This window comes from Cystoisospora suis, assembly GCF_002600585.1.
Source record: "Cystoisospora suis strain Wien I chromosome Unknown contig_344, whole genome shotgun sequence".
NCBI classification, from domain to species: domain Eukaryota; phylum Apicomplexa; class Conoidasida; order Eucoccidiorida; family Sarcocystidae; genus Cystoisospora; species Cystoisospora suis.
In genome coordinates this window covers 1-26,263 of record NW_027153145.1, presented here as the reverse complement: position 1 = coordinate 26,263, position 26,263 = coordinate 1, and the positions used below count along the sequence as shown (strand labels likewise).

Genomic DNA, 26,263 nt, shown 5'->3' with positions numbered 1-26,263 from the left:
CCGAGCAATCTCCTGCCGCTTGCTTGCATGCTACTAAGGAGAGTCTCATCACCTACCTGGAAGGTCAGTACTCATACTCACTTTTCAGAAGATCTAACTAGCATTCCTCTCTCTCGTTCCTTCACCGTCCAACGCTGCGACCTAGAACGACGCATCGGGAGAGTCGCGTCTCTCTTTCCACCTCCCTGGTGGAGCGGGCTACGAGCGGCACTACGGACTACCGCTAATTAGTCTACTACGCAGCTTGCACCGTTCCATGCGGGCTACCCGGGCATCCGGCTTCAGGGAGTGGTAAAGGGGCTATCCCAGCACCGGGTTCCTGGGAAGTCCTAACCGGAGTGCACGCACTCTGACTCACAAACACATTACTCCCTGAGGAACTTATGTTCCGCGCCGGCACATCGATACGCAGAGCTGATGCGCTCAGTTCAAGTCAGATGCCAACTGGCAAGACACCTGCTACTCACTTTGCACACCTCTTTTTTTTTTTTTTTAACATCATGATGATGAACTTCTGGCGTGGACTTCCGCGCAACACGCACCTTTGAGAAGCTGCGCTCCACTTCGTGTCAGGAGTGTTCCTGTGTAGTGTGCAAAGTTAAGCTAAACAATCGGGGGACGATTGAACAACGTCTCTTTAGCAAACCTCTGTCCTAACTAACATCCAGTCCATATCCTAGTGCAGAATGGAAGGGAGCTCGGGGCAAATATAAATAGAGCCGACTCATGACGCCGCCAAAGCAGAACGGACAGAAACCTGAGGGCAAATACTGTTAAGTGCCAGGTCGGTCGTTTCGGTTACTGGTCCTGTTGACAAGGCCTAAACCAGGATCGTTGTCGTACTGTCGCGGGCGTAAAGACACGCACGCACTTCGGCAGTGACGCCGCGGTGATCGACCAAGCGGCTCGAAAGATGTGGCTAGATCCTTGTATGCACCATCTCGGGAGACTGCCAGCCGACTAACTGTCCGATGGGCGTTCATCTTTTCTCACCGCCGCTGTCTCGTCTCATACTGTTTGTTTCTTCCCGGTATATCGTCCGGCGAATTCTTTTCTGTTAGCCTCTTATTTTGAGCAACTTTACCAATCTGTTATACGACTGCATAGACGCTTCTTCTTCTGCCGCTTTTTTTGTCACTGCAAGCAAACCGGCCGTTCCCGTGCTAGTTTCCCCGGAAGAGCCAGGTGCCCGGTCGAAATGAAACAAGGCCAAATGCCAGCACGACTTGTCTTCTGCCTTCATCCCGCCCTCCATGCTTCGTTTGTTTAGGATTGGGTGCTCTTTTCTGTCAGAGGTAGACAGACTGCGTCCTCGCTCTTTCTCCTCTCGACATTTCGACGCAGGACGACGATTATCTTGTCGCTCGCCGAGGTCCCCGTACGGTGCCCTTCAACTTGCGGTGGATTTCCTTGCTTTTTTTCTCACGCGTTTGTGATTCCCCGGCAGGTTCATGGCACTGCTTTCCACTTTGACACCCGACGGCGTTGGGTCTTCACCTAGGGTTACGAAGAGTAGAACAGTGGGCCCGGGAGTCTTGGGTCGTCCCACTGTCCGGTAATATACAACGAATTAGTTTACTGAAGACAGTAGAGGCACATTTCTTCAGTTCAATGTGGCCAGGCACGATTTTGCGTCGCTTCGGATATTGCAGTGGACGGCTTCTTCGTGGAAACTCCGAAGCCAGTCGACCGAAGTTGAGACCTCCGATTTTCGGAGCTTTCTGCGTGCGCCTTCTTTCTTTCACTTGTGAAAGTGGGTTCTCTTCCTCCGTTGCTCCGCAGCGCAGTCGTGCTTGCGTGCTACCGCCAACATGATAGATCGCGCAGGCGCCGCGTTCTCTGGGCAAGGAACAGTGCTCGTAGGAGCATTTCGCGGAGGACTCGTGACAGTCCCCTCTTGTCGGTGGTTCGTCTGTGTACCCACAGCATCGCGGATGCTTTGACATGAGGCGTGCCAGGATTGTTCGAAGCTGGATGTCGTGCATACCTCACTTACATTCATGATGCTCTTCTCTTTCGTGGCCGTGTGATTCCATCAGATGGCTTTGTCTATGTTGTCTATATTTATTTTGTAAGATTGTCGCCTTTTCTTTTTCATTGCTTACTCATTCTGTCGTTCTCGCGTAAGGTGTACAAGTCCTGTCTCTCCTCCAATACTTCCCGCGTCGCTGTCATTCGCTCGCTCTGTTTGTCGGCTCTCTTTTCTTGTCGTCTCTCTATGTTAGAGTACCCTTCCGAACTTCATGTAGCCGCACAGCGCGAAAGACTCCCCTGTCTGTGTCCTTTTTTTCCGGGACTATGGAGAGTTTTCTACTCCAGGCTTTCCTCCTTACCCTTCCGTAACGACAATGTCCAAGAAGAAAGTGGGGGTGTATATACTGGATGAGCGGATAGGCAGAGGCTCGTTCGCAGCCGTATGGAAGGGCCACCGTGAGCAGACGAACGAGATTGTCGCCATCAAGGTTATCTCACGCCAGACAGTTCATGAAGCGACTCAGCTCAACCAGGAAGTTGCAGTCCTCAAACAACTCCAGCATCCAAACATTGTCCGTTTTATTGACCTCAAGGTGAGTATCCCCAAACTACACAAAGCCTGCCTTAGCTTTCTTTCTGCGGCGTACGGCCTTGTATGTAGAGGGAGAGTCGTGCACAGCTAGAAGGAGAGTTGTTGGTCTTTTTATGACTGCGTAAGGATCTGCTTCGGTTTGTGCAAGCACTTGTAGGCATCAGTCTCCTGGCGTATTTTGCAACTCGCTGTGACGTGGACCGGCTCGTCTGTACATTACGTGTATCCGCTCTGTCTGTGAGCGCTTTTCCGCTATTAGCTACCGTCGACCTCTCTTGTCCTGTGTCCCAGCGGGCTCCCGGGAAAGCTAGAGCTTGGCAGCCCTACTAACCAGGACACCACCAAGAGGTGTCGACGTTCTCTGTTTATGACGGTCTTCTCGCACTAGTGCAGACGGTGACTTAGCTTCTCGATATACGTTTTTCTTTGGTTGCTCGTCTCTCATGTGTACTTGTCTGTGTAGAAGAGTCAGCAGCGTTATTACTTGGTACTGGAGTTTTGTTCTGGAGGAGATGTATCGTCTGTGCTACGTAAAAATGGAGGCCGCATTGAAGAGTCCTTTGCTCGGCATCTTCTCCAGCAAATAGCATCAGGTCTTTTTGAAATCCATCGACGGAATTACATTCATAGAGACTTAAAGCCTCAGAATCTTCTTCTTTCCTCTTTCTCTTCGACGGGATGCCAATCGATCGAGGGCACACTGAAAATTGCTGATTTCGGCTTCGCAAGGTCGCTCAAGCCTTGGGACCTTGCTGCGACCATATGTGGATCTCCACTATATATGGCTCCTGAGATACTGCGTCATGAGTGTTACGATGCTAAATCAGATCTATGGTCCGTCGGGACAATTCTCTTTGAAATGCTACATGGATCGCCACCCTTCTCAGGACAAAATCCGCTTCAGCTATTGAAGAATATAGAGGAAGCAAATCGGTCAGGGTTTCCTTCATTAAGATCATCCGCAGTTAATCAAGTATCGCTGAGTGGGGTATGCCGAGATTTACTGGTTAGATTACTCAAGTTCGATCCTGAGGAAAGATTATCGCCCTCGGAGTTCTTTTCTCATCCTTTTGTTCTTGGATGTGAAAGTATACCTTTAGAATTAGTATGTCGAGGGGTGACGGAGTCGCTTGCGAGTGGCAGCTCTTGTTCTCCTGTATCTCAGAATGTTGGATTGGACACGAAAAAGAAGAGACGCGAGAAAAAGCACCAGCAGCAGCATCATGCGCAGCTAGCAAATGAAGACATCCGTCGTGGAAGACGGACCGATTCAAGTTCGAGGCCAGCCCTTGATGGTGGAGACAAGCAGAGCGGTGATGCTAAGGCAGACGTGCACACGACAGTGAGTGTAATGAAAGAAGGAGATGAACACTCGGAGCAGAAAGATTTTTGGGGGCAGGGGCAGGACACGGCGCATGGACAATGCGTGCCTGTACTGAAGGATAACAAGACGCAGAAGGAAGAGCACGAAGCATCCGAGGGACAGCAGATACGAAAGCTGGATAGGAGGGAGTGTGGTAATCTGGATGATAGTCGTGACCGAGTTTTTCCCCTTTCGCGCTTGGAGAAAGGTTTGCAAACGGCGCTGGCTGAAGGTAAAGATCTCCGCGTAGTCAAGGAGACCATAAGCGAAAGTGGCTTCGTACTCAAAGAAGCAGAAGAAAGAAACGATGATCCGGCTGTACACTCAAAAGACAGAGGAGGAAGGACGTTCTCTTCCGCTGTGGAACGGAGAGGAGTGATGGGTGATAGAAATCAACCCGGAAGCCCTTCTAGTGTTCGGGGTAGTGAAGTTTCTCAACCGGTGTCTTTACAGGAGGCAAAGTGTCTTACAGTAACAGAGCATAGACAACCGCGTTTCAGTTCAAAGACTAAGGCTGAGGGAGGGAGAGAACGTCGGAGTACTCAGCAGTTTTCTCCGGTACAGCGGGACTGGGATGAGGCAGAAGGTCATCATGATCGAAATCGTTGGAGGCTACATCCTTTGCCCACGGAGAAGGGAGAAGAAGCCGCTTTACCAGATCATAGTGGTGGGGCCGCTTACTCACCTGAGGACAGGTCCGGTGTCTTTACAACTGGAGACAAGCGTTCAGCATCCACGAGACGATTGCATCGAGTATCCACTGAAGTTGTTAGCGGAGTTTCTGATGGGAGTGGAACGTCATCGAGAGTAACCAGCTACGTGCAGGAGGAGGGGCAGGGAAACGGGGGAAGAGGGGAAGGGGAAATACAAGACCAGCGAGGTGGCGATAGCCAGCCTGCGAAGCGCGTCATCCTAACTGGAGAGTACTCGAACTCTTTCAATGTGGGCGCTTCCCAGTCAGGTTTCAAGAGAGCTGGCGGAGGACGTCACCCGCTGGAAGACACTACAGTGCCAGAGGAAGGTGGGCAGGAGAAACAGAAGTCTGTGAGTCAGGAAGTAAGGAACCGCCAAGGTCAGAGGGGAGGGGAAAGAGAAGCGGTGGAGGAGTCAGTGAATGGTGTAGGCAGGGGAGTCTGTGTGGGGAAGAGTGGATCGCAAACGGATGAGGGGTACAGAGAGACACTCCATCAAGGATATGCTGATCACCATCGAGAGTCAATAAAAAATGACAGTGGGCTTGCGAAGTGTTCTGCTTCCTGTGTCTCTTCGACGCAAGCATTATCATCATGCTTTCCAGCGGCAGCGCGCCTTTCCGTGCCTCCAGTACGTCCTGGCAGCATGCGTCTCCCTGCGCATGACGTTAGTTCGTCTTGGGGAGAGGAGGCGCAGCTGAACAAGAGCTTGAGAGCCTTCAGTTGGTTTTCTCGCTCTTCTCGAGGCGAAGGAAGTGACGCTGCACGTCATACATCTCCAGGTCAAATGTTTACTTCAACTTCCAATCCTCCTATTTCTCTTCTTCCGACACCAAAGGAACCACATGACAGGCATTCGTCAGGACAGACTGGAAGGCGTTTAAATTCTTCTCCTTCTTTGTCTCTTCATTCTTCTGCTAGTTTTTCCACTCAAGAAGCAGAAGAACGTGATTACGTACTAGTGGCGTCGGAAGACGTCCCTCCTCAAGTCTCCCGGCGGTCACTCGGCTCTGTAGGGCCCCCGCCTCGCTACCGGCCAGCTGTGGCTGCACCATTCAAGGGTGCTGGAGCGTCGCTACTTTTGCCCTGCATGCATAGCTTCCCTCAGTCGGGGCAACGATCTGTTCTATGGGCTCACTCTAGGAATTCCTTGTTTTCTTCAGTCGCAGCCGCGGACTTCAAGACGCACTATAACACTAGAGACAGAGAGAACTCTTGCCAGGTTCAGCAGCGACATAGGGCTTCTGGGGATGCAGGAGACGCGATAGCGGACGAAAGTGTGGAAAGTAGAAAGCGGGAACCTGCGTTATCAGACAAGGACGTTTGTGAAAGAGCCCTACAGTGCCTAGCGCATGCGCGGCACGGTGAAGGAAAAGGAGGAGAGTGGGCCGGGGAACGAGACGCGTCGTGTGCGTCCGGGTTCTTATCTAACGTCGGGCAAAGCAGAAGAGGAAAAAAGGATGGAAGGAACAACGACCGGGGAAACCCTTACTCGGGTTCGGAGGATCGAGAAGGAAATGGCCAGGGAGTAATTCATTCTTGTCGAACCAGGGAGAAGAGTCTCGAAGGTCACAGGCCAGACGATAGAAGCGGAAAAGAAAGAGAAGAAGACAGACCAACAGGGCGTAGAGAAACAGATGACGAAGGAGTAGATAGAAACTGCGGCTGTGTGGTGCCGCTCGAGACGGCAGTGGGTAAAAGTGGGTCTGAGGTGGAAGGGCGGGAGAAACAGGAACTTTTTGAAGGCAAGCACAATGAAAGGACAAGGGCGTACTCGGGAATGTGTACTGGGGATCGGACACGGAGGGAACAAGAGGAGCCTGGCAGAGAGGAGAAGGAGAAGTGCATTGCTGCTGATGAGTACTCGGAAAAGGGTGAAGAAAAGAGAGAAAAGAGGAAGAGATCTTTCCGAGAAAGACATGAGGGGAAAGAGGTCGGTTGCTCAGAGGAAGAAACACAGCGAGGCGGTTGCGACTCGAGGGGAACTGAGAGCCGACACCGAACAGCAGAGACATTGTCATCATTTACTGGCCTCAAGCAGAATGGTTTGCGTACACCATCACACTGCACCGAACACACTGACAGCCCTGGTGACAGAGAGATTGCTGAAAGGAGTAAGGAAAGTGGTGAGTCAGCTGAAAAAGAGTTTGAAGTCAGCCGGCAACAGTCGCTTTCCTCACGCACGCTACGGTCTAACCGGTCTGGCGAGCAGGAAGACGTGACCACTCCAAGACGTCTTGCAGGGTTTGAGAGTATTTCAGAGACAGGAGAAAAGGGGCGACGTAAAGACTTGTCAAGAGAATCGAGTGAACAGACACATCCCCGGCGTGTCTCATTTGCCTCACCCCCATCCTCAGCTGTTGCGTCTCCGCACGTAACTGCGCAGAAAACTGGTGGTGACAGCTTTCGTCAGAAATCACCGTCGTCTTCGTTTCTTTCAAATCCTTCTTCACTGTCCTCCTTTCTTTCGTCACGTACTCGTACCACATCAGGTGATGTTCTTCTAACCTCTTCAAGCGTTGAAGGAGAGGCGCCTGTTTCGACCGAGCGCTGCAGAATCAGCCCTTCTCAAGCCAGCCTCCCTAGCAGAAGAACCACAGGAAGCGTGTCTAGACACGTGTCTAATTTGACGACCGTCGCTGTAGAGTTCTTGGCTCTGGCTCAACAGTTGGGTATGCATGCAGCGGCCCGGAGGTGCCACGAGGAGCGCTGTAAACGGAGCGGAATTCTTCAGCTGATGAAATCAACAACGTGCTCTGGAGATCAGGGACTGATAGGTGCGTTAACCAAGCGAGGAGAGAGAAGAAAGGGGGGAGAAGCCGCAGAGGAAAAGGAGACAACCGGAAAAACTGACGCTTGTCGAAAGGAAGGAGATCTCGATGTCTCTGTCAAACTCGCAGAAGGGTCTTCAGGCGTCGAATGCAAAAGCACCGAGAAGGCCAATAAACACGAAAGTCGGAATGAGTGCGAAGAGATGAGACATGCGAACGAGGTGATAGAAGAGGGAGAAGAGGATTTTGTCGAGGAGGAGACGTCTTCAAGGATTGCAACCAGCGCCCTCTCCGTGCTGATGCCCGCTCTTCGACTTCTTGAGCGCGCTCTGTCTGTGGCCACAGACGAATCAAGTCAGCTTTCTTAATATGCACAATACACTGTACCCCGTGTCTGCCTACCAGCTGATATGTCAACCCGGATGTAAACGTGTTTATACAGGCTTCTCCGCTGTGTACACGTGCGGTCAAGCTCAGTGTGTCTGTCCTTGTGCTCTTTTTCGAAGTGCAAGGAGAAGTTTTACCAAGGCGTGGAGCTGTGTACTCTTCTAGGAGGTTCATGTGCAATGTGCAAGTGTGTATCAAAGTGCGCATGATATCCGAGGCCTAGCGGGGAAGCAATCACAGCGTGTATGCGCGGGTCTACGTGTATTCACATCTGACATACATGTGTCGGTGCCTTAGTGTTGTATGAACGGACGGCTGGACGCGTTTGATTTCCTGTCGGCCACCAGTGTATCTGCATGTGTCATATATCCTCCCCCTCCCCGCACCACAAGTGTTGAAGAAAGGATGTGTGTAAAAGTTCCGCTCCATCGTACCACACACGGGCACTTGCGCAGTATGATAGAGCGGTATAAATTGTCGTTCATGTTCGCGTACATATATATACCACAGCCACGCACGCGTCTGGACAAGTGCGGTGGTCGAAGCCATAGTGGACTGCTACAGTACCTTCTCCGTTTTCTTTCTCTTTTTTTCTCCAGTTTCTTCTGCTCTTCGGTGCCTACCTGCTGCCACTACGGATATCGCGTTGTCTTCTTCTATAGTAAACAACGTACTTCAGCGGGATTACGTCTGTTTTACCTGTAACACACGTCTTCACTTTGGAGTGTGTGTTTTGCTTGTTCTTTCGTCGTTCCGGTCTCTACTTGGTGGTACCTTGTTCTTCTGCGTATTCCGCCGGGCGTACGTCCCGGCCGTCTCCTTCCTGCCACGTAGACGGGGGGGGAAAAAGGGGAGGGAGCTGTCATTTTTCGCACATACTTGTGTAGTAAGGACACTGCGAAGTACGGAAATTCTCACCCTAGACCCCAAGCCCTTCTTTTGTCATTCTCTGTCTGTCTGTTCGCCACGGGTCCTCTTCCCTTCTCTGGTATGTTGTGTAGTGCATGAATGCATGCTTTTTTATGTTGGTACCATCATCTCTCTCTCGCCTTTGTGTGATCTGCTCTCATTCTCTCTTTGTACTGTAGCGGAGGCCGCAGTCAAGGGTACTTTTCGCGAAGCTGTGCTTCTAGGGAAGTGGTGCGCTCTTGTCGCTAGGGGATTCACACCGGTAGGACAGACAGACTTTGTGGGTTGTTAAGAGAGGTTTGGACATTCCATGAACTTGATTTCCTTGATTTTTTTTTCACCAAAAAGTCCACTCTTGATGAAGAGTACACCGGTTGACTAGTGGTGTTCACTTTGGACATTCTACCTAGCCACAACAAAATGCTGCGTTACAGTGATACAGCAGAGACACAGGTTGACTCTTTCCTAAACAGAGAGAGACCTGGATAGTCATGTATTTTTTTAGTACCACGAGAAGGTTTGAAGCGCCTTTTGGGGGGAAGCACTCGAGAACAAATAAGTTTTTCTAGCAGACGAGGCAGAAAAGCGGTGTGTTTGTTTCTCTTCGAGGGCTTACATTTCGTGGTATCACTGGTGGTACAGGTACTATTTGTGCTTACGCGTGTATACGTCTCACCGTAGACCTGAAATGAAACCTACTGTACGGCTCGCTCAATTCGTCGCGGGTAGCAGACAAGGACCTTCCTGTTTTTGTTTACCTATGTATGTATATATATATATACCCGCAGTGTCACTTTCGTCAAAACTGATGAAGAAGGCTGTGTTCACTCTTTTGTCTAGTGAGATTGCACGGCAAAGTGAGGCCGTCCCCTCGTAAACAGAACTCCTAGAGGGTTTGAAGGTGCACTTAGTTCGTGCGCACGTTTGATGTGTATCGTCTTATACCATCTACAGATATCTTCGTGTCTCTTTAACTCTGTTCTATTCTGTACACCAGGGCGCAGCATAGGTCTTTCTCGATGATACTGAAGTTGTTTTCACCTTTGCTGGGTGATCGCACACAATTGTCTCCTAGGTTTCTACATTCATTGTACACGGAACCCTAGTGGTGTAAAAAGCTCGAACACAGCAGGCTTTGCAGTGCGTGGACCAGAGGATGAAGGGTTACGACGTGAAATTTTCCAATGCTTCTCTCGAAATGTGGGAGCACGATGGTAGCAACCACGGGGGGGTTGCTTGGTCTGGGCACAAGATTTGGATTTAGAAATGAAGAACATTCGCTAGGATTCGGTTCTGATCTTATCTGTGGCGTGAACTCCGAGTAACGTGTATTGTGAGGAACACCCAGGTGTAAACGCCACGTATACTACCTATGTAGCATCCCCCTCCCACCGCTCCATAAATCTATGTATTCTCAAGACATGATAGAGTACTCTCACGAGATTCCAGTGGCGCCCCCCCCCCATTGAGCGTAAATGAACTAGGAGATTTTGTTTTTGTGTCGTCTTCTTTTGTCTTCCCTAGCGGAGTACCGAGCAAGAAGACCAAGCGGCTTCTTTTTCTTTGGGCCAAAAAGGGGGCAAAGAATGCGATCTGAAGTTGAAAAAAGAAGGCCATTCGCCTCAGATGATTTCATCCCGACACTCTCTTCCCTTTCTTGCTTTTCCTCCTTCCTTTTTCTTCCTCTCTCACGGCACACCAACATTAGGGTCGTCTGGTTCTCTTATTTGCGATTTTTCGTCGTCTTCTTTATGTTTTCATCACTTGCATTGTCAGGACGGAGCCGGGCCCTTTCCTTCGTCCTCCCCCTCATATCTTTCCCCGCACTCTCCGGGGATGACTCCACTCCTTCCTTTTCGGAGTTCTGTTTCTCCTTCTTTCCATAGTTCTTCCCACCGGCATATTCTTCTCTCCTCGTCCCGTGCGTCTCCGTCTCTTCTTCCTTCGTCTCTGGCTGGTACTCCTCCCTCATTGCGGCGTGTCAGTACATCTAGCGTCTTCCTCGGCTCTCGTTCTCCTCATCTGGAGCCCGTGCCTGAAGCATCTTCCTCTTTCTCTTCTTCGTGCGACTCGTCCTTGGCTTGTCCTTCCTCCGGTTCTTCTTCTGCTTCCCTTTCTTGTTCACGTCGATTCAACCGGGCAGCGGAAAACAACGCTATGCCCATTTCACGAGCATGTGCTTCTTCACGCGCGATGCTATGTCCGCCATCTCCTCTTCTTCTACCCTCGTCTGTTCTCTCTTCGTCACCGCGTCTCTTTCCACCTGCTTCTTCGATATGGTTTCCTGGTTCTTCCTCAGCTGCCAGTGTTGCCTCTGGTTCTGTCCCTGCTTCTCCATTCGCTCACCAGTCAGCGTCTTCACCGCTTCTTCCTCCGTTGTCATCATCATCATCATCCTTATCGCCTCTGTCTCCCTCTTTGTCTTGTGTGCTGCCTGCAACGGCGTATCCTCCTTCTCCCTCCGGGTGTTCACCTGGTCTCCAATCAGGAAACATCTCAACCTCTGTCGAGCTGGATGGTCAGACGCCGGAAAGAGGCAAACAGCACTGCAAGGACTCTTCGCTTCCTGACACGTTCGTCTTTCCGTGGGGCGAAGGAAAGAATGCTGAGACGGGGAGGCTCTTGGAGAGGGAGCGGAAGTCCGCCGCTTCCTCGGTCATCGCAACATCAGCTCACCCGCCTCGTACACCCATAGAAGCAGCATCTGACTTTACAAGGAATACACTGTCTGAAAAGACACTCTGTGGTGAAGAAAGACAGGAGAGGGAAGATCGAAGAAGAGGGAGTTTTTCTGAGTCGATGCGGAGAGCGACAACAAGTGAGGAAGAGAAGCCAAGGGTTTGCCTTTCAGAGCAGCGCGGAAGCGAAGACAAGATCACTCTATCTGGAAGCAGATGCGATGGTTGCGTGGACAAAAGAGGACGAGCAAGGAGTTCCGCCATTTTCATTTTCGGAAGCTCTACCCGGGAGGATGTCACGGGCGGTCCCGAGCAGTTGACCCGCGCAAAGAAAGAGGAACGAGGGTCCGATAAACCAAAAACGTTTCGATGGAGAAGCTCTGCATGCTCTGCCAAAGGATCTCCATATATCGTTCCTGGCAATGGGTGGACAAGCTCTCGTTCAAGCGTTGGCAGTCAGACTAGTACAACAGGCACTCGTGAACGAGAGGCGGAAGAAACCCGTGCCCGCCAGATCAAGGAAAGAAGAAGATGTCCTCTGTGCTGTCCTTGTTACTACTGCAAAGAAGCGGAAGAAGACGTTTTCTCTTGTGGGTCTATGTTTTGCCTCGGGGACTCCCTCATGCCCCCGCTTTCCTATTTTGTTCGTTTTGTCTCGAAAGATTGTTTGGTGAAGAGGAGCGGGTCATCTTCATGTGCGTCTTCATCTTCTTCTTCCACCTGTGCTACGGTGGCGTCCTCAGCTTGCGATTTGTCTTTTTGTCCTTCCAGTTTGGCGGAGAAGGATGTAGGCGGGGATGGTGTGCGCTCGTCGTCCTCGAGCGGGTCTCCTCTGCGTTTCCCCTCTTCTGCTTCGTGCTTATCGGTACAGTCATCTATTTTTTCCTCTTCCTCTCCCGTCAAGCCTCTGTCACCTTCGCTTCCTCGGTTGCATGTCTTATCGCTAGCTGTGGGACGTCTTCGTCATCTTCTTGAAGTCAACGCGAAGCAGCTTGGATCACAGATCCTCGTCTTTCATCATCAAGACAAAGTTCAAGCCGGAAGTGCATGCGTCCGGAGTGTCTCTGGAGTGCTCAAGCAGTCTCATCCTGCACATAGCTGCCCTGGGGCCTCGTATTTCGGTGAGTTTTATTCATTGTCAACCTGTCTGTCTGGCTTTTTCAGCCGTTGCGTTTTCTCCCCTTTTTTTCGTCTTCAGTGGCCCTCTTCCCATGGGTATTCACCTTGCCTATTCTATCTTCTTCTGTCCGTGTGATTAACCTGGTGCAGACTCCGGAAAAGCCTTCACCTCTTTGTTTACCCGTCCGACCTCCTCAGAACCTTCTGTCGAATGCATTCTTTGCCCGGGGCTCTTATCACGCGAGCGCGTCGCGACATTGCTTCTTGATTTCCTTCTTCTTCTCGCGGAAGAACAAGCACAGCCAGAGAACGCCGCCGCAGTTCGGAGAGCCCTCCGGCCCCTAGCCCACGCGCTTCAACTGATGAAGCGGCTGCATGGAGCGCTCGCAGCCCGATTAACGGAGCTGGGACAATGCTCGCCGGAGTAATATGGATCACGGAGATGGGCGAAGTTCTTGGAAAGTTTTTTCATTGTCACGGCAACAAGAGCGCTTCTTACATGAGGATTGAATGCGTATCCTCAGGGGGCTGCGGTGCGTGTGCTTCACTCCAGTCATTTTGTTTGAACATTTGTCAGGGGGAACAGATTGTGTAGGGCAGCTAGAAAGTCACCGCCACGAGCAGTCTGCGGCAGGTGCCCTTCAGCGGCGCGGCCATGTCGTGCGGGCCCCTGTTCAAGCAACAGAGTTTGAAACTGTCTTTCGCCCCATGGCGTGGCGCTTCAAAAAGCGCCGGTAAGGTGAAGGCCGTTCTGCATAGTATGCGGGGGACGGCCCCCCCAAGACGCGCTCGTCAGTTCAGCGGAGTATTGAACACACAGAACACGAAGAAATCACTGGGTGTACCTAGGGTCACTTCAACACTACGTAGTAGACCAGGGCATACCAGTCGGCGACTGTATGCAGAGCGGTGGTACTGAAGTGCTTGGGGGGGACAGTAGCGAAGACAGTTGCTGTAAGATTCACTAGCCAGGAGTGAGTTTTTCCAATCAACGGACTGAAGACACTCGTTGTTACACTAGGTAGTTTTAGCTAAAAGACTACGCTCGCGTTATCTGTCACTCAGTTAACTTGGAGGTCTGTGTCTTCCCACAGACCACGACGCAGACCCTCTAGGCGTATTGTTCCTCAGCGTCTGGTGCAGCGGTTCACTTGCGAGGCCAGATCGCCCTGGAGCACACGCTGACGCTGTTTTTGAGAAGCTACTTCTCGCTTTTGTCCACGTGTTTTGAAACGGTGAGCTTTCAGTTTATAGATATGTATTCTTTTGCACCTAAATGGTTGGCTTCTAAGGAAGATTAGCTTTCGGCAGAGATCACTTCTGCCCCTGTCAGCGTCTATTACTTTCACCGCGTGCCAACAATCAGCGCGAGACAACGTTTCTTTCTTTCTTTCTTCAGACGTTGGAGGGTGTAATCTTTTATACAGTTTCATTGTTTCGCTAGGGGCTTATTTCAGCTGGAAAATCTATTGGATTCAATCTGGAGATTTGTAGGACTAGTTGGGGGGTGGCGGTACTATCTCGCATCTTAAACGCCCCCGCTCCCCCTCCAGAACACTTTGCTGTGTATTGCTGGAACAGTAAACAACCGCTTAAGATCGTATGCGTTGTCGCTGAGCTCCACGCTACACCTTTTGCTTACCCCCTGGAGAGGCGTGATACACATGTCAAACTTGTCGCAAGCTACCGGAGCTGTTACTACAACAGTGCGTAGAGTGTTCTCAAGTCTGCACTACAGCTCTTTTTTTTAGGGCTTGCAAGCACCAGTAATGTTCTTCCTTTGTGAGCGGTTTGAGAAAGGAAGATCTTCAGTTTTGGCTGTTATGACGTAGTGTCGTCGGCTTCAACATGCGAGCGAGCGTAGGCATTTAGCCTGCTTTTCGTCGCCCCTCTATGCATTCCTCCTAGCTTTTCTGAAGGCCGCAGGTTGGTATTTCACTGTGGTGGAGCGGATTTTGCCAAACTGGACCGAGGCGTCTCAACACGTCACTAGGGCCAGCACTCTAGGAGCACTCCGGGTCACTAAAGCAGGAAGAGATTTCCTTTTGTTCGCTTTTGTTTGGTCCGGTCCGTCCGGAGCAGCAACATAGCCGAGAGATTTCTTTCCATGTGCGTATTGAAGCGCGGACGGGTTCAGGTGTTTCAGAAATATCTCCAGATATTACCAAAGAAAGCTGTCCGAAACTCTCTAAAGCCTTGCCGGTCCTCAGTATAAGCTTATTTGAAAGACGCGAGCTTGTTTGGGAAGCCAGTGTATGCTGTGACTGTGCCCCGAGGGCAGCTATGGACATAGCATTAAGCGATACATACTAAAAGGAACTTCCATTTTGTGTTATCTTTAGGTGCTGTATTAGCTACAATTTGTGGTTTTGTATATTATGCTAAAGATATGTTTGGAGATACTTTAAACTTCTTCTGACGTGTGACAGGCTGTTCACATTTCCTAAGTATTTGGTTCTTTCCCGTTTAACCGCAGGCGGCAGCGTCCGTGTGGGCGCAAAGAAGCACAAAGATCTTTCTGCTGTACATGTTTGGGACGCCTGGATTCAGGACAGATTGCTGTACCCCGAAGTCTACATATGTTGAGCTGCTGGCGAAAAGCATTCTATTAGGGTTTCGAGCTGTGACCCCTGCAGAGTTCGACCCCTTGGACAGGCAGAAGTAGTCGGTGAAAAGCAACGGGAACCGAAAGTCATTTACAGTTCATACGCCCGAATGGAGGCGAAGAACCTTAAAACAAAAGTAACCTACTGCAAGAAAAGTGACTGAGATGAGACCTCCCCGGACAATGGGACAGTGGAATTAAACTGAGGGGCTCACGGGATAAGGAGCTGCCCGAGATGGCCTCGCTCATATTTCGATCTGCTGTTCCAGCAGGCGACCGAACGGACGCAGGCGCCCACATACCTAGGGCAGTGGGGATGCTACGTGCGAGAACAAGGTATTGCTCCTTCGGTAGAGAGCACCTAGTGGGCCAGTACCAACTTGTGTCGCTGTTCATTGCACCCTGAGCTGGTTATCGCAGCTCATGTCAGTTTCGCGTCCGTCTGTCAGCTGTTAAGAGATCAATGGGCGCTGTCTCTGACCGCGACGGCGACATACGATGGCACTAGAGTTTGTTACCGAAGCCGTACTGCGCTGCGCCTCCTCGGCAGCGTCTCACATTGCTGGAAACTGTTGAGGGGCCGGCTTCCGTGGTATGCGGTAGAGGACTACGCGAAGTTAGGTATAAAGGCTCGACAGAGGAAGTTTCTAACTGACCGATTGTAGGCCCGTTCCCTTGTCGAATTTTTGCTTGCTTGGAGCTCGTATGTAAGAAGCGTTTCTAGGTGCTGCTCCTTTCTCGTGTAAGCGACCGGGGAAGGATAGGCTACTTGCTGCGCCTCGCTTCTTTCGTCTTTACCGCCCGTACGGAAGGGCGCAGTTGTCTCACATCATGGAAGCGCAGCGTGTAGGCTATCGCAAACCAGAAGACGAATCTGATTACGGCGGGAGGAACCACGCGTGTCTTGACATCTTGCCAGAACCGAACACGTCACCCCAGTAAGATCGTGCCGACAGCCTAGCAGGGTATCTACCTGCCATTTCCGACGTCGCCACTCCGCACGCCTTACCAGTTGTCGCGGGCAGCGTCGGTGTCGCCCTGGGTCAGAGGGGCGGGTCTTCCGAATGCGTGGCACAGACCCCCTTGAAGGAAGCTGCTAACATAAAGCATGCGTCAATTTAGGGCGCGCCAAGGGTGTGGCGAGGAGCCGTTGTAGCCGAAGTGGTTGCTTGCGCTAGTAAACAAGAAGACTGCCCAAGCTGGCAACTGGCGGACAGGGGCCCCACGAAGAACAGAAGTCCCGGCACTCTCGGCTACAGTTGTACGTCGACAGTGTCGGAAGAGATCTGAGCAGGCAAGTGGCTGTCAAGCGACTTCTTAGGCTTGGATCTTTTCTGCGCACGATTACGACCCAATCACGAAATTAACTAGTAAGAAGAACAGGTGGAGGGGGACGTCCTAGTCACGAGGCGCCGCCGCTTTGAGTGATGTCGCCGTTTGCAGGCAGATCATCGGGGACGCGGAACCTTCGTCACTTCGGCCGACCACCTGGTGTACGAGGCTTTTTTTGTCGCGTCTTGAAAAACTAACTTCCTCGTGACTGCGCGACCAGCGAAGTCGCTGTGAAAGGATCTCGGGAGGTTTCCAAAGCTAAAGACCTATTGAAGTCGGTATCGAGCCCCCGAGCCTAGTAAGCCACCAGCCGCGAAACAGATCGGAACAAGACTGCCAGTATGCTTCGCGGTCCGCACTTGCTTCTTTTCTGGAAGACGATCTAGTCGCGAAAGCAACGTTTTTGGTATGCGGACTGGAGACAAGCGGCGGGCGTCTGTCTCGGGTCCGGAGGTGTACTCGACAGACATCACTACGTCGTCTTTCCCTTCTAAAAACTAGTTGCAGTTGTGGCTCGCGTTCTACTCGTCTGACTGGAAATATCTCCCGGGGAGGACCCTACCCCGTGTCCGATTGAGAGGCTTAACCGGCGTTGGAAGGCTGCTCTCAGTTTACCCGAAATGGCGTCCGAGGGACAACGAGGAATGACCAAGTCCGGGAGATCCTCATTGGAAACACCTCCTGCGGGACTACTCTCGGTACAGCATACGACTGAGAAACGAAGTGCAGTCGGCAAGACCCCAGGGCCAAGGGTGGTGGAAAAAAAAGTGACGCTTTGGAAAGAAGAGTCATCACTTAACCCTTACCACGCGAAACGGCCAACTGGGAAGAAAGGCTCGGTCGGTGCCTATGGAGCCTGTCACTCACCAGGAAAGATCCCATCGAGGGTACAGAGCATTCTGCTTCCTCCCGCGACCTCTCCACGTTATGCCCCAGCCGGCTCCTCCAACGGAAACGATAACGATGGGGTTCCACCACTGTACACCCCCGATGCCGGTCGCTTGCACCCAGCGGCAGAAAAGCCTCTTCGTGACACAGACGTAACTGCGCTTACCGGCGGAGAACACTTCGAAGAGATTGAGGTTCTTGTCGCCCGTGATATGAAATTGACAACCCTCAGCGCGGAGGAAGGTGCTTGTGACTGGCAGAAGTTTATAGCTCTCTCTAGCCTTTCGCTTTCCCACAACCGGCTCACGGACATCACACCTCTGCTCGTGCTTGCGCCCACATTGATAGACGTCAACGTCAGCTTCAATGAAATCTCAGATCTATCGCCGCTTTTCTGCTGCCTGTCCCTGCGACGGCTGCAGGCCGCGCACAACGCTGTGCGGTCTATACTTGGTATTCAGCGCTGCAAGAAACTTGAAACTTTGCTCCTGTACCACAATTGTCTTGACGACTCGTTTCCCCTGCTCGTAAAGGAGCTGAGCTCATTAAAGCACCTGTCAGAACTCGACCTGGACGCGAACCCTGGCATCTTTCCTGCAAACGAGGGGTCCGTTGAGCTCGCAGGCGGAGACTCCTCCCAAGGCTGTTCCGCAGAAAAGCGTCCAAGCTTTGAGCCGGCCGCGACATCAGTTCGCTGTCATCCTGATATGCTTGACCTTATCCTCTGCTGCTGTCCAACAATTCGTGTTCTGGCCGGACAGCCGGTGCCGGGGCTTACTCCTACGTGTGAGCTCAAATCAGACGGGGAGCCTTCCGAAACCAACGGAGCAAGCGATGAGGTCGGAGATGCAAGACAGAGTCCTCGTACTTCACCTTCGAAACCGGAAAAACAAGCATTGGACCGGGTGCGACAACGGAACGAGGACTCCGACAATCACGATGGGGGTCCACCCACCGTCGCTTCAGAAACTGATGCGAGCCCATCCGATACTAGCCCGGCCGGCTGCAGTGGCGGCCGGGACTTACCTGAAGCTGTCGATTGTTGGAGTGAGGACGAGGCGGCTGTGAGGATGGGCATGCATGAATCGGAAAGCGTCGCAGCGCTCAAGGAGACGATTGAGCAGCTCAAGATGGAAAACCGTAACATGCACACTGTGATTGAAGAGAACGCGCAACTGCGCTCGGCGCTGCGTCTTCGGCTTCCCACAGTTGGAAAGCCAGAAGGAGCACTCTGGCAGAGAACCTGTAGTGCCCGGCCAGTATCCAGTGGCGACCGTTCCCTTTGGTCTCTCAAACCTTTTTGCTCGGCCCGTCCCAGCACAGCAGCGCCTGGCTGCCTCGCACCGAGAGCAGAAAAACCCACGGTGAGCATATACTGCAGGCAATGTTTGAATACCATCACAAGTTTCCGTCTCTGCAGTACAGTGACGCTGAGTGGACTGAGAGTTTCCTAAGGCGACCACTGTGTGCCCGCTTGTTCCTCCTGGAGTCATGTATGCCGTCACAGACGAACTGCAGTTTCTCGGAGCTCGGCCTGGTTGCTCGAGTTTTCCCGACCGCATTTCGTGTGTTCCCCTTTCATCGGAACTCGTCACTCTGGATAGATTCTCCTCAAACATAAGGACAGCGCGCAGTCGGCGTCTACTCTTACCAGATGGACAATATAACTCATAGTGTACTAAGGATTTTTTCGGCATGATTCAACTGCAAGCAAGTGTGACAGACCGGCACGCAAGGGGAACGCGAAATCCATACATCCGGTCTAACTCAGCCGCGATTTCGGGAAGACAGCGAAAGAACGGCGTGACTGTGCAGTGCGTGGACCCGTCTTCACGTGTGCCCCCCTGAACAGCACGCGGCTGTGCCCGTAGTGGACCCTGCCGCAGCCATTCCATGCCGCGCCGATGGCCCCTCCTTAGCAGCTCAAAAACAAGTGTCGTGCCTCCCTTCTCCTACTGAACAGAAAGCCGCTGCCGTAGACAGTCCGTCGGCCAGCGCCAGTGTAGTCCACTCCAGCTCACCAGCAGTCCAGAAAGGAGACAGGAGCGGGACACCCCACTCCGGAACACAACGGGCCGAGACTGACCTGGATAGGGTCGCTGCTGCCGAAGACCAGGTGGAGATCCTGCGGTGGGAGAATGGATTGCTAAGGAAGAGACTAGATCGAATGGTGGCTTACATCGAGCTCCTGAGGAGGGATCTCCAGGAAGCCCGAAGAAAGCCTCCTGGGCAGTACGGGTCTAGCCAGGTACGAGAAAGTCTCCCCGCTCCGCCCTGGAAAGGCAGCTCACGCCGCCAGCTTTCTTTCTCCCGGCAGTAGTGAGCAAACCCTGAAAGGCAGAACTATGCAGCCTTTACCCGTCTTGACGTGCTCGAGACGCCTTACTAATAGACTGTTGTTTCCTTTCCTACCTACGGTGCTTTGCGAGCGCGAGACTACGACACGAGCCCATTGTTACTCGCATCAAGTCGCTTCTCCGCACTTGTACTCATCGTCGGAGTAAGGAGGCGCTTCTGTGTTTGCGAACGTCTTGGTCTCGTCGGCAGGAACCCGCAGCGTTGTCATGCACTCAGATCGGGACGGCCCGAGTTCTCCCTTCTCCACCAAACGCACCACTGCCGTCGCGGGGCTCGCAATCTGAGAGGTATACGCCTCCTGCAAAGCGAAGCGCCACCGATGAGCATGGCCAGGAGGATTCTGAGAGTGATGATGACAGCGATGCAGAACTGCTACCTATCAGCGGGATCCTTGCCTCCAGGTCATCACCTCGAAGAGAAGCTTCCGACGCGAAGTCGCAGGCCATTGAAGCCGTAGAGGGACGGCCGACGACAGCAGAAACGCTCCTGGGTTCTTCGACCTCACCAGGTGCAAAGGAAAAAAGAGAGCTCCACCTGACGGGAGCACCGAGATGCCCACCTGGCCAGTCTGATATCGGGCTGAGTGGCGACGAAGACTGCTCATCTTGGTGCGACGTCGACGCACAAGGACGAATAACGAAGGCAGCAGCTACCCTACGCCAAGAAGATGCTGAGCTCCAGGACCTGATAGAAAGAAATGAACAAAATCTGAAGGTCGGTCTAGACCCACAGCAGCCCGTGGCCAACCTGGTTTGCTCGCCCCTGCCTGCACGATGCGAAGCCTGTCCTTGGGGCTGCTATGCGTCACACCGTCTATTCCCGCGCGTAGCAGAAGAACGATATTGAGCTTAAAGCTGAGGAATTCCATTGTCGTTCAAAGGTTCCGTTTCCCACTCAACTAGCACGTGCCATACTACGGTGCCTGCAGGCTCTTCGACGCGATCTTCGAACAACAGAGAAAATCCTGTCGAGACCACCTTCGGCGGCACGAGTTTTGTCTTCCACCTCCCGGCTTCATCAGCATGGACCACTCAGCTCAGCGGCATCACCTCCGCCACCGTCCCCTCCAGCCCCAACAGGGCTTCTTGGCATAGAGCCCGTGCCGAGTACAGTCACAGCCGCGAGTGTGATGGCTCGTTCCTGCACGGGAGGGATAGGTACACGCAATCCAAGAGAAACAGCCGACGCCTCGCGAATGCTATCTGGCAGCAGCATTGCCCGGGCTGCACAGATCGCTAGCATCACTGCGAAACAGCGGACCGAGGCCAGCAACAAGCCGGCTCGTGCTACCTCCAAAACAATGTGCAGAAGCTCCAGCAAAGGCCCGAGCCAAGTCTCCGTTCCTGCTTACGAGCCTCTGAAGAGCAGCAGAATTACATCTGCAGTGTCGCCCCAGAGCAGACTCCTAAGCGCCAGTGACGGTCTCACGAGGATGAACCGTGAAGGACCGCTATCCCAAAAGATACACGGGGCGACCAGTGCTGGCATTTCCCGACTCTCTCCGAGTGAAACCAGAAGAGGTGCTGACTTGCGAGATGAGCCCCCACACGCGGCCGTTTCGAAGCACGGCAATGGCGGCGTTGATCCCAGAACTACAGCCCGAGCAAGCCAACACGACTCTCTTAGAATCACCCGAGCAGCAGGGGTGAGAACGCTGGAAGGTAGTCAGCTTCCTCCACTCCGGGCTCTCCATCGGAGGAAAGACAGCTTGCCGGGGAGCAGTTGAGCCAGGTGTGAGAAGGAAAGAAATTTCCCGAAAGACTGTCGCGTCAAAATCTGACTGAGTTGGCCCCTGCCGTAGGCTATTCTATTGAGATATTCGCCTGTTCTGCTGATTAGAGGCACTAGGTTCAGTAACCCGGCCCAGGATCTTCAACACACATATCCTGTCTTTTGATTACAAATCGTTACGGGCGCGCGTTGAAAGAACGCCAGCCGAACAGAAGAGACCACGAGATGTGGCGATCGTCCCACTGTCCCGCTTGAAGAGCCGTTACACGCCACACGCAAGAAATCCCAACTGAATGCTTACTTCTAGACCGCGGACTGTTCGGTTCACTTTTTCTGCTATGGAGCCGTACTAAGGATGGACACAGTCCGGACACAAGGGCAGTAGCGGACGTAGCAGCCCGAACTGAACACTGACTGACCGGGGCTACGAAGGTTCAGACGGCTGCAAGTATTTCTGAAAGTATGATATCCAGCAGGTAAGCTCACGGAGAGCCATCCGCTTCTAACAGTGCCAAGGCGGGTGTGCTCCAAATGGGACTGGAGCCGGCCCAACCCAGTTGAATCAGGCTCATGTAGACCCAAGGTGCAGGGCAGGCCACATTCGGAAAAACCATTCTGTCGCCCTGAGCAGTGCTAAGAAGCGCCTCTGCGCTTGAATGTCACCTGCTGCATGGATCTCTCCTTGCTTAAGGTAAGACACCAACGTTCAGAAGGCTTCGCTAGGCGAGGCCGGATCCGAAGCGAGTGTGCGATGGTGCCTCTCACGAGCTCCTGTGCAGAACTTTCTCCTGCCGGTCGCCAGCCAACGGGTTCCGGTTCGCACTGACGGAAGACGGGCCCAAGTTTAACACCCTAGTCTACGTGAGAACCTGAATGCTAGGTAACGCCTGTACCAGGGTGACAGAATGTCTTCCTGAAACCGTTCCCGCCGAAGCTGGAAACCCTCCACCGGAGTAACACTTCTTGAGACAGGCCTCTCGAAGACAGTGACATCTCGACTCTAGAGCTTTTCAGCCTCTGTCTTCGGCGATGATTCAGTGCAAGGGTGTCCGTTCATGTACCACGCTGCAAGCGGTCGGATGCTGACCTGGCCTGACCGTGTACAACCTTGCTGTCCAGTTCGATTTAGAAGCGTCTAGGTTGGATCTGATCGCTGACATGAGCAGTCCGAGAGAAACTACGTCCGCAGGACCCAGTGGATCACCAAAAAACCAAGGAGAAGACTCGGACATAGTGACCAGAGAATGCTGACATTTAAACGAACAATAGAATGAGACACCAACCTGCAGATGAAAAACCAAGAAATAAATGTCATGAAAGAACAGACCAACCTGCACGGCGCTTAGAGACAGAGACTAAATTGTTTCGCGACCGAGAAGAGGCCAGGCTTCGTTGGTACTGGTACGGACCGTCGCCCCCAGTCTAGAAATGCTCTAAGCAAAGACTTGATCACTGATCAGGTGTTTCTCTTGAAGCCGTATTTCTTCCGCTCATAGAAAAGGTCCGTCTTGGCGCTACCCAAATTAACAATCTTAGGGCACCCGTCTCGCTGCGCAGACAGCAAAACAGCAAACCCATAGTTGTAGCTGCATGATGAGACGTTCGAGAAGGCGAAGCAAACACAGAGCAACAACGAAAGAGCTTTCCCGGCTACCCTCAAGGTTTCAGCCAAACGTGAAGCTTCGCATTGCCCAGCCCCCTGGCGCTGACGACGGACGAGTAACGCGGCGATGGACTGCAGCGGTGAACGGTCGTGAGGTTACCACTACAGCCCACACAAGCCCACAAGACTCATATCATCTATAGAGATTGCAGCCCTGTCTCCTCACAGCAAAGCAGTCTGAGCACGCAGTCTGTTTGGGCACACAGAATATGGTTTACATCACAAGCGGCTGAGTGTGTCAAGCTCGTGCCAGCAGCAGCAAGCTTTCGTCAAGGCCAAGCCGGTGCCGGCACTACCGAAGGAGTGACACTGTGTAAAGAACTCGCGGGTCACCAGGATGACAGCAACTTCCGCCTTGCAACACTTGACCGTTTCTGACTACACTCGTGTGGGGTAGCTTTGCCGCCGTACAGGTTGAACGCCTCGATGACTGCAAGACCTGCGTTGCAACTCAGCCAGCATGACTGACACGGTAATACTCTACAATCGGAGATGTGTCCATTCCGTGAAACGCCTGAACAAATTTACTTACATCTTTCTCCATCTGACAGCACTCCTTGCAGTAATATGCGTCAGAAATTCCAGGGCCTCCACAGATAACGCAGCGCCCTTGGTAGCTGCCATAGTTACATTCATCGCAAATGCGGACAAGGGTGTGGGGCCGGACATAGCTATCACAGATCGGGCATTTCCCATCGCACTTCTCGCAGAGCCGGCCGATAGCTGTTGTGCATACACAAGACGACACCAGGACGGAGACAGAACGTGTTCTTTCCACCGGAAGTCGAGATCGAAGCCTAGCGTGGCAAATATCGTACAGAAGCTTCGGTTTTCATGAAAACAATGAGGCCTGAGAGCGTAGACACATTTCGCTCCTGGAGGGGGAGGGGGATGCCGCTGACTGCAGTGCGTGACCTAGGCTTGACTGACTGCTTCTTAATCCGAGTGTCAGGTACATGCGGTGACCGGGAAAAAAACAACGGAGAGGGTTGAATTCATGGACAGAGAGTACAGCTCTAAGCGGTCAGAATAAGTTTTCCCCGCAACCGAAAACTCCGAACCACACAGCCTCCCATTGGGCGTGTAAAGTTAGATTATGCAGGGACAAAAGGAGCCAGCGCGCTGGCGTATAGACAAAGGAATCTAGAGCCGTTCGCAGGCCTACTCAGAAGGCCGTCCTCCTAGGTCTGCTGGTCACAATAAAGACACTTATACACTCGGAGCAAGTGCCGACATTAGCATAGCTGGTGCACATCTTCGTATGGAGATGCGACGGAAAGTGGACACAGTTCTTAGCTGCTGGACATCTCAGAGTCCTTATGCTGCCGCTCAATCGTGCGTTGTCCTGCTCCCAGACGAAGAACACGCAAGGTATATGTACTATGCTCAAGATGGGTAAGAGGCCTGAGTGGAATTCTCCGACACATGCACGATAGCCTGATGTGCTGTCCTCACAGTGAACACTTGAATGGCTCTCATCCCTTACAGACTGCAAGAATTGCAAGAGTCCGTTTAGTAAAGGGTTTGTGTAGGCGCCTGTTCTCCGAGATCACGATTCCCCAGACCGAAACTACCGACTGAGAAGGTGCACTTTGTGATGACAACGACACACAGACTGGGACTGGCCACAAAGGCGAAGTTACTTACCGATGCCGGGCTGTTTTCTGCACATGATCAAATCCGGATCTGTAGACATCCACACGAAGACAGATAGCGACAGTGACACAGATGCCGCCAGACATGTGAAAATGGATAGCTTTTAGTAGCGGACGACAGATGATGGATGTATCTGGAGCTGGTCCAAAGCTGGAAGGAGATTCTCCTATACTTGTGCCGCATCTCTTCACTTGCGAGTCAAGCGCGCACCAATGCAATTACCGGGAGGCGAAACAGGCACGGACACAATACAAAGGTGCATGAGAGCACTCGTAAGCTCGATGGGCACGCCCGGAACAGGCACCTCAACACAGGGGAGATCCCGAATGTTCGAGAGCTAACTGCAAGAGCCAGAAAATAACGTTAGAGGTGCGGACTTCGCGTAATGGGGAGAAATGACGTAGACCCTCCCGGAACAAAAGAATCCAAGATGTAACTCAGTTCATGAAAATCGGAAGACCTTTCACTGATTCTATTTGTGAAACGTGACCCGGTAACCCAGGCAACCCGACCCGGATTCCTGGCAACAGACTTCCTGTTTTCACCCCCCGTCTCAGCTGTCTCGGAGTCGCCCGAAGGCTACTCTGCCCGAGGGCGGAAAGCGCCAGTCTGACGATGTACTGAACGAAGTAACAAGCCCCGGACAGACAGTGCAATGCTGCAGACCAGAGAAACCCCGTAGGTTGCAGAACGAAGATACCTGAGTCCAGATGGTGGCTTACGGTGCTTGGCTGCCATTGCGTCCCCTAGCTATTCCTGACCGCTGCAGTTGTCCAGATTGAAGGAAGTCGCTGTCCGCCCACTTGACGAAAGGCCTCACCACAGCCGCTAGTGCTCTCAGCTCGGCAGATACCGGACCTCCTGAGAAACAGGACAGGGAAGAAGAGCGTACAAGACAGAGGGGCGGCAACTGGGCCAACGCGATGAAAAGACTTGAAGCTGCGCCCCCCTGTAAAAGTGGACGTCGGCGCGGAACAACTACCCTGGTATGATGTCGAGAAGCAAGAGATCGTGTGATTTGTGCAGCTGGACCAACAGCAAACGCTTCACGAGGCGCAATATCGACAAAGAAAGAGACGAACTCCTGTGGAAGCCCAGCTGTAGAGTCACAGCAGCCGGCGTCGCATGCAACGAGGCCGACGAACTCAAACCGATCTGGATCGAGTTCGCAGAGAAGGCGGCATACAAAAAACTAGAGGTCAGAGATTTAATTAAGGGGCACGTAGAAAAAAGCCGTGGCGCCTGCAGAAACGTAGGGTCGCGTGACACAAGAGGCAGAAAATATTTCCTGCCCATGCGTGAGATTGCATGCCAGAATAACGCACCTTGCGCAGTGAGAGAGCGATTCATCATTCGGCTTGCAGCAAAACGACACGACCAGACATGCTCCGACAGTCCGCAGTGCACTATCTGTCGTTTTCCGTGCTTTCTCCTGGAGCTGAACTGGAGCAAAGGACAACGTACGTGTTTGCTATTTTGGAGGCAACTAGCACTTTCACGCGTAACGGCCATGCTGACGCTCGTTGATCCGTGGCCGCTCTTACC

The 26,263-nt window shown here is 52.5% G+C and overlaps 3 protein-coding genes across 3 annotated transcripts; 1 reads left to right on the top strand and 2 right to left on the bottom strand.

The window, feature by feature from the left end:
• Positions 1-898: 898 nt before the first annotated feature.
• Positions 899-13,219, top strand: CSUI_000877 (ulk kinase). The gene is made up of 5 exons (XM_068061084.1): positions 899-2,567; positions 3,030-7,746; positions 8,868-8,950; positions 10,213-12,487; positions 12,636-13,219. The coding sequence occupies exons 1-5, from the start codon at positions 2,349-2,351 to the stop codon at positions 12,911-12,913; spliced, it is 7,572 nt and encodes a 2,523-aa protein (XP_067926938.1). The 5' UTR covers positions 899-2,348; the 3' UTR covers positions 12,914-13,219.
• A 4,369-nt stretch (positions 13,220-17,588) lies between these two features.
• CSUI_000876 (uncharacterized protein) lies at positions 17,589-19,568 on the bottom strand. The gene has a single exon (XM_068061083.1). It carries the CDS (start codon positions 19,005-19,007, stop codon positions 18,333-18,335), a length of 675 nt encoding a protein of 224 aa, XP_067926937.1. The 5' UTR covers positions 19,008-19,568; the 3' UTR covers positions 17,589-18,332.
• A 2,564-nt stretch (positions 19,569-22,132) lies between these two features.
• On the bottom strand, positions 22,133-25,996 carry CSUI_000875 (uncharacterized protein). Its single transcript, XM_068061082.1, has 4 exons — positions 25,441-25,996; positions 24,710-24,748; positions 23,595-23,912; positions 22,133-22,948 (listed from the first exon to the last, which is right to left on the bottom strand). The coding sequence occupies exons 3-4, from the start codon at positions 23,756-23,758 to the stop codon at positions 22,849-22,851; spliced, it is 264 nt and encodes an 87-aa protein (XP_067926936.1). The 5' UTR covers positions 23,759-23,912; positions 24,710-24,748; positions 25,441-25,996; the 3' UTR covers positions 22,133-22,848.
• Positions 25,997-26,263: the final 267 nt, after the last annotated feature.

Bases quoted from the DNA above. Each gene is read 5' to 3' on its own strand.
- CSUI_000877 (XM_068061084.1), top strand. From the start codon at position 2,349: ATGTCCAAGAAGAAAGTGGGGGTGTATATACTGGATGAGCGGATAGGC. The intron at 7,747-8,867 runs GTCAGCTTTCTT...TTTGTACTGTAG, and splicing joins TGTGGCCACAGACGAATCAA to CGGAGGCCGCAGTCAAGGGT. The intron at 8,951-10,212 runs GTAGGACAGACA...TGTCTTCCCTAG, and splicing joins TCGCTAGGGGATTCACACCG to CGGAGTACCGAGCAAGAAGA.
- CSUI_000876 (XM_068061083.1), bottom strand. From the start codon at position 19,007: ATGCCGAAAAAATCCTTAGTACACTATGAGTTATATTGTCCATCTGGT.
- CSUI_000875 (XM_068061082.1), bottom strand. From the start codon at position 23,758: ATGGGAAATGCCCGATCTGTGATAGCTATGTCCGGCCCCACACCCTTG. The intron at 22,949-23,594 runs GTAAGTAAATTT...CTGTCTGCGCAG, and splicing joins GCTGTCAGATGGAGAAAGAT to CGAGACGGGTGCCCTAAGAT.